Source organism: Juglans regia, chromosome 7 (assembly GCF_001411555.2).
Source record: "Juglans regia cultivar Chandler chromosome 7, Walnut 2.0, whole genome shotgun sequence".
NCBI classification, from domain to species: domain Eukaryota; kingdom Viridiplantae; phylum Streptophyta; class Magnoliopsida; order Fagales; family Juglandaceae; genus Juglans; species Juglans regia.
In genome coordinates, this window is record NC_049907.1 from 16,494,107 (window position 1) to 16,501,205 (window position 7,099).

Consider the following 7,099-nt stretch of genomic DNA (forward strand, 5'->3'; position numbering starts at 1 on the left):
TAAAGAAGAATTTTATGTATCAATCACTGTTTATTTTCACATCTCACACCTATATATATATATTTTTCATAAGATATTAATGTGTTTTGTGAAGTGTGAGATAGTAATTGGGAATGATTTGAAAAGTTTTTCTTTCTTAAAATCTCCTAACTAAACCATCCAAACAAGAAAAACACTCGAAACCCTTACCCAATGGATCTATCTGAGAACGGCGAGATTGAAGTGACGGGCGCATCGTTCAGCCGATTCGACGTCGTCTCGGATCAGTCCGATCACTCCTACTTCCTCCTGAACCGGCCCAAAAAGGACGCCGGAGATTGCTTCGTCAATGAGAACAGTAAGACGCACAAGAAGATCGTGCAGGAGTGGAGGATCCTAAAGAAGAACCTCCCGGAGTCGATCTTCGTGCGTGTCTACGAGAAGCGCATCGATTTGCTCAGAGCCGTGATCGTCGGCGCCTCCGGCACACCGTACCACGATGGGCTCTTCTTCTTCGACCTCGCCTTCCCACCCGATTACCCGGCTCGACCGCCCCAGGTCCATTACCGTTCGTACGGGATGAGGCTCAACCCGAATCTGTACGCCAACGGGCGGGTGTGCTTGTCCCTGCTCAACACCTGGGCCGGTAAGAAGAGCGAGAAGTGGAACCCGTCTGAGTCCACTGTGCTCCAGGTCTTGCTCTCCATCCAAGCGCTGGTTCTCAACGAAAAACCATACTTTAACGAACCGGGTAACGGGATGCTGGGTCGATCTATCTGGGAAAAGAAGTCGCAGGCGTATAACGAGGACGTGTTCATCTTATCGTGCAAGACAATGCTCTTTTTGCTCCGAAGGCCACCGAGGAATTTCGAGGAATTTGTGGCCAGGCATTTTAGGGAGCTTGGGAATAGGATAGTAAGGGCTTGTAATGCTTATAGAACTGGTGCCGTGAGAGTTGGGTACTATGGAGATTTTGGGTCATCGTCATCGTCGTCAACGAGCATCGATGTGTCGGACAGATTCAAAGCGTCAGTGCAGAAGCTTTATCCCGAGCTCGTTACTGCTTTTCATAGGGTCGGGGCTTCAGTGGGGAATTTCGTCGAACGGTTGAAGGTGGAAATACAAACGCCGCCGCCGTCGAAAGCTCAAGAGGTTGCGAATTTGCAGCGCGGTGTTGGGATTGCGAAGAAAGTCCTCGGGGGAATAACGAAGATCTTGGGATTGAAGAAGAGTGGAAAAATCAAAGCGGATGCGGCCGAAAAGAAGTTTTCTCGAAAGGGGTGCTCCTTCGCAATGCTCTGTGTCAGTGTGAGAGAGGGGGGGACATAATTGGGATTTGATTTCTGTACAGCATCACCTTAAACAAGGGGAGAATTGGATCAATATACTCTATAATTTTTATTCTCGAAATATTTTTTATATTTTGGAGAGAGACAGAACGTAATTCAAGAATCATACTGTATTTAATACCATATTTACGTTCTGTCTCCCTGAATTATAAAAAAAATATCTGAAATAAGAAATTATAGAAAAATATTGATCCATGAAGAATTAGGACCGAACCCATTATGTTTTTCTAGGGGTAGGTTTTGTGGTGGAGATGATTAAGGTACATAATTTACCAACTCAGACTGTAATTGACAACTTTATATAAAGGCTAAAAACACTTTGGTACATAAAGAAATTATTGCTGTCTATGGTTTTTATTTTGCTTTTGGTCTGTTGGCTTTACATGTTAATGATTGTTATGTATATTAATGAGAGAGAGAGAGAGAGAATTACTTCTTTATCAGTCAATAGCTTAACATTTACTCAAGTATAGAGGAAAGAATTAGAGATATTCCTAAAGCAAAGACACCAGACACCAAACCCTTGTCAGCTTATTTTGGCAGACGTTACTATGAATTCAGCTTATGGAAATGAAGGCATCAGATAAGCCCCCAGCAATCCAAGGGACTGCAAACCGCAGTATTCCATTGGTTGACCACTCAAATTCCACCTTTTCTCCGTTCAGAATGATCATCTTAGGCTTCTCACTTGAGTAAGCCAACAGTGTTCCTGATCCTTTAACCTTGATCGTCACGGTAGAGATGTCTGTATTGCTTCCATATTCCAAGAACTCTATTGCCCCTCCACTGTTAAACATGTTTTCAAGGCCGATGGGTGCAAATTTAGCTCTCCCATTTAGTTTTTGGACAGGACAGAAAGTGAATATCTCAAAAGAAGTAGGTTGCACGGTGATGCTAATTTGGTCTTTGGATCTCAGCACTTGAACATTATCAGCTTTCTGAAGGTAGACAGCAAATTGGTCGGTGCTCCGGAACTGAGCTGTGAAGTCTTTCTGCTCCCATTCAACATCATCTGGAGACACCACCCCATTTGTGGACTTGTAGAATTGTGGGTATGCCATGCACTTGTGCTCTTTTGGGTACCATCCAGCACCTTGGCAGTTGAATACTCCAACCACCCCAGAATACTGCATCCAACGTTTGAGATATGGTTCAATGAGCTTTGTCGTTTTCAAGATTAGGATTAGCAATTATTACACTTAGTATATCTCACTTGGCTGCACGCCTAGGTTACAAAATTGAACCTTTTACTCCAAATTTGAAATGGGTGGTATCCATTTAGTTTAAAACATGAGGTATTTTGATCATTTCACATTATGTTGGTAAGTTTTCCACTAAATGAGTACTAGTTACTTGTTAATTGTGGGCATTTGAATTACCTTGTTTAGGTTCCAGAGTTTGAGCAGGGTCTTGCCATCGAATAATGGGTTCTGAAAGAGGCAATCTCTGGTGGGGAGGGCATAATGCTGGCACTTGAGTATGGTTCCATCAGGTAAAACCAGCTTCCCCAGGAGATGGAAATTATGGCGTCCAACTTTGTCACTAACATAGACTGGTCCACCACAAATGGCTCTTGAACCAGCGTGGAATTCAGCACATAAATGATCAGATTGGAACATATCCCAATCAGGCTGTATGAATTGCCCCTGCCAAAGGCTGTTGTAGCTGCAGTGTATCATGTGTACTCCTTGTAACCAGCACACTCCCATGGGATCCCCATTTGGATCCTCAAACCAGAAGTCATCCCCTGCACTCACATCAAAAGACACCTGAATTAATGAGCTTGGAAGAAAAGTCACTTAAAAATGCAGACTTCTTCTAATGGCCAAAATGCCTCTGGAATCCAATTTTATGATACAAGAGCTTTTTTCTGCTAGGAACATACCAACTCTGCCAATAGAGATCTGCTTCGTGGCCAGGAAGAAGAAATCATTACACTGTTCCATGCTAGCAATAAGCCCACTTCCCCCAAAATTCTTCTTCAGGGACTGGCTTAAGCCGTCATAGTATCTCTTGGCAAGCTGAACTCGGCCACCATGGTCCTCAGACACATACTCCAGAGTCTGTTGAAAAAGAAAAGCAGGGATCACAAGGGGGAAAACACATGGATCTCATAATTATAACTAAGATTTGTAGTTTTGCCTTTCAGTCTGATAGTAATTTCAAGTCACAACATTTGGATTTGGGCACTCCTTCAATCTGGTAAACTTGACCGCCCATTACTTCTGTTTGGGAGGAAAAATTGCAGAAGAGCAATGCGTAGGTTGCATTATTATTCATAGGTATGTGTTTGCTTGTTTAGAATATTAAGATTATAAGAAAACAAAAACTGAGAAATATTCTCCTTTAATTTTTTTTTTTTTTTAACTTTTTGCAATATGAAATTACCACCCTCCTTGTGCAAAGAAAATAAACTGATTTGAATGCTCTTACCCTATACAGAGCCCCATTAGCTCAATCTTTAACCTAGAAATTATGTATACCATTAAGAATAATAAGAAATTAAGGGTGCTCGCCTGATAAGATACTCTGCAGTAATCAAGAAAAATATGCATCCCATCCTCTGTCAATTGATATAGTATTGGTGATTTCAAAAGGATAATCGTATCTACGATTAACTTTACTGTCTATGATTAATAAACCACAATATAAACAACATGATGACGACGACGATGATGATTATGATGGTGATGCAGACGTAGTGTCAATTACGTGCACCGTACAGTTGAAAATTGAGTGGACATATATATATATATACACACACACATACAGGCCTAACACATTGTTTCCTAATAGAGAATACCAAAAATACCATATAACCTTCTTTTATTATATGAAAGATGCCACATATATATATATATATATATATAACTGATAAAATTAGCACGTACTACCATACATACAGTACGGTACTAGTGACCGTTTTGGGAGGAATTTGTGAAATAGATCTAAAAGAGTACAAGATCGTGACATAATGATAACATAAATACATGTAGTAGATGATGATGAAGTTGATGTTGAACATTGTGGTGTGAATAAATTTGTACCCCAAATGATCAAATAAGTACTGGAAATTATAATAATATGTGCCTGTGATGGATATGATGGAAGGGAACATGACTATAATGGAGATTGCTTTGAAAGTGCTGAAAGAGGGTAAACAGGGGACTTATCTTTGTTTTATTCTATAGCCTGGGGATTTTGGTGGAGAAGGAATAAAATGATGCATGATAAGGAGCAAATTGAACCAAAACAGGTGGTTGAAAATGCCCTTTCTCTGTTACGAAGGTTTAAGGAAATTAAACAGGTTCCAAAAGCAAAGGCTATAGAGTTCTTAAGTTGGAAACCCCCTCCTATTGATTTCCTGAAGCTCAATGTTGATGGAGCAATTTTTGGTGAACTAAATAGGGCTGGTATGGGATTGGTTCTACGAAATGCTGCAGGTGAGATTGTTTGGGCAGCTAGTAAAGTGGAAAATGTAGTATATGAAACTATTGAGTTACTAGCCATTTTCAGAGGATTACAGCTATGTGTAAACATGGGAATACAAAAATTAATAATAGAGAATGATTGTTTGTTGGCTGTCAGATGGGGACACGGCTGTGATGTTGGGACTCTCTTGTGATGGAAATTCGGAAATTACAACATATGTTTGGGGAATGTGTAGTCCAACATGTTTATAGAGAAAGGAAATGAGGTAGCTCATAAGCTTGCACGTTATGCATGGAATGTTGAAACTATATCTATGTGGTGGGATAGTTTCCCAGACTTTATTTCTCAAGCCAATTAGCTTGAAAAATGTCTCTAACTTTCTAGTATCAATGAGAATTGTTTTCTTATAAAAAAGAGAAAAAAAAGTACTGGAAATTATAATAATAAACGCTTACATGGATGACATCCACTTTAACGCCAGAAATACCAGCATCAGCCAAATATGAGTGCATGGACTCGTACAGGTCTGCAGCTTGGTCTGGATTCACAAGCCCAATTCCACCTTTAACAATCATAACCACTGCCGAATCATACATGCACTTCTCGAGCCCTGCAGCCAATTTTGCACAAGTCACTTTGGCATCCAACCCAGTCATTGTCCCAGGCCTAACACCACCCCAAGCCCCACAAAGAGCGTGCCACACATACACATCATCTAAGCTAGGGAATTTTGTCTTTAGATCACTCACCATAGCCTTCAAACCCCCTCTCTCTACTCCGTCTTCTTCGTTTAAATACTCTATGATGGTTCCCTGATCTGCATGGCTCGAGTGATCGTCATGATCAGGGTCATGATCACCATTAGTCTCTATCTTCAGCTTCGATTTTTTCTCTGCTGAGGCAACCATTTCTCTGAACATTTTGTCATGTTTTTCCTGATCAAATGTTGGTGCATCGGGTTTTAGCATGGCACCCGCCTGGTACTTTGCGAACTTGTCATTCTCCTCGACTCTGTTGAGCCTGCAAAGCATTTGAGACCCAAGTCCCGATAGATCCTTGGAGTACATTAAGGGGGACTCATGGTCCATGTTTATGCTTTGCCACCCGTCATCTATAATCAAAAACCGTGGTGGAAACCCGTTCTCCACAAAGCTCTTAATGCCATGCCACAATCCCACAGGCTCCACCGTCAGATAAAACGCATCCCAAGAGCACCATCCGAATTTATCAACGATTTTTGGCAGAGTTTTCTCCCCCAAAAGCCTGAACGTGGCCAAGTGGACACGCACAGCGGCAAAGGCATCCCGCATGAGGTCATAAGGGTTGTCCCCGACGTGCAGATATGCACAAGACGAGAAGGTCTTACCCTTCACTTTCATCGAGCCGCTTTCGACGCATAACACCACGTCTCCATTAGCGCCGGGGTGAATTGCTGAGCGAAAGCTTCCTTCTATCAAAGGAACAACGAGAGCGTAGGAGTTTATCTCGGGGACTTGTAAAAGGATCAGTTGGGTCTCCATCTGTAAATCGGATCCATTAGAACCAACCCACATCGTCGACCACCAGGTCTTGAACCGAAAAATACTCAAATATTTCCGGTCAAGGAGCTTTCCGATAGGGTTTAGAATCCGATCATGGGGTTCCTCAACGGATAAACCAAGGAAGGCCCCGTTTTGAGACTTGCTTTCAACGGATTCAAGAATATTAAGAGGGGGAGGAGAGTCTGTATCCGTTGCATGGGGCAATGAAGAGAAAGCTGAGAGGGTCACATTCTTGGGAACATCAGAGAGAATGGTTATAATTCCATTTAGACAGAGACTTCGGTCTGGGGACAAGGAAAATCTAGAGGCGGACTTAGTTTGATCTGAGGGATCAGCAGCAGCGCTAAGACGCTGAGGGAATAGATTCGGAAGAGCCATGGACAAGAATTTTCAAGCAAAGAAAACGAATCAAACTTGAAGAATATGCAGAGAGCAACTATAACTACGAAATTCAATTGTGAAGTAGGCCGGCGGCAAGCAAGTGTTCTTTGGAGTAAACCATGGGAACTAGGAGTACTGAATATTTATAGAAAAAATGGCGAGCCTGGCTGCTGCTAGAGAACTGTACTGAGTCTGATCTCCAGTTTAATCGCTCATTCCCATAAGATGCGTGCATGCGTGCTTGACGACAGAGAAACCAACCGGTCAGCTTTACAGTTTTTTGTTTTTCTCTGTACTTAAAAATTATGATCTCAAATCTCATGTTGCACTTTCGGAAAGTTTTTGTACCAACTTATACCAAATCTCTTGCAAATCGTCAGTATCAGTACAATTGTCATTCATTTGTGGAAGGAGCTC

At 41.8% G+C, this 7,099-nt stretch overlaps 2 protein-coding genes across 2 annotated transcripts; one reads left to right on the forward strand and one right to left on the reverse strand.

Moving 5' to 3' along the window:
• Positions 1-1,678, forward strand: LOC109020617 (putative ubiquitin-conjugating enzyme E2 38). The gene has a single exon (XM_019003120.2). It carries the CDS (start codon positions 193-195, stop codon positions 1,306-1,308), a length of 1,116 nt encoding a protein of 371 aa, XP_018858665.1. The 5' UTR covers positions 1-192; the 3' UTR covers positions 1,309-1,678.
• Positions 1,679-1,827: 149 nt separating this feature from the next.
• LOC109020618 (stachyose synthase-like) lies at positions 1,828-6,679 on the reverse strand. The gene is made up of 4 exons (XM_019003121.2): positions 5,216-6,679; positions 3,214-3,391; positions 2,708-3,075; positions 1,828-2,455 (listed from the first exon to the last, which is right to left on the reverse strand). Exons 1-4 carry the CDS (start codon positions 6,677-6,679, stop codon positions 1,886-1,888), a joined length of 2,580 nt encoding a protein of 859 aa, XP_018858666.1. The 3' UTR covers positions 1,828-1,885.
• Positions 6,680-7,099: the final 420 nt, after the last annotated feature.

Bases quoted from the DNA above. Each gene is read 5' to 3' on its own strand.
- LOC109020617 (XM_019003120.2), top strand. From the start codon at position 193: ATGGATCTATCTGAGAACGGCGAGATTGAAGTGACGGGCGCATCGTTC.
- LOC109020618 (XM_019003121.2), bottom strand. From the start codon at position 6,679: ATGGCTCTTCCGAATCTATTCCCTCAGCGTCTTAGCGCTGCTGCTGAT. The intron at 3,392-5,215 runs GTAAGCGTTTAT...CTTTTTCAACAG, and splicing joins TTAAAGTGGATGTCATCCAT to ACTCTGGAGTATGTGTCTGA. The intron at 3,076-3,213 runs GTATGTTCCTAG...ATGTGAGTGCAG, and splicing joins GATCTCTATTGGCAGAGTTG to GGGATGACTTCTGGTTTGAG.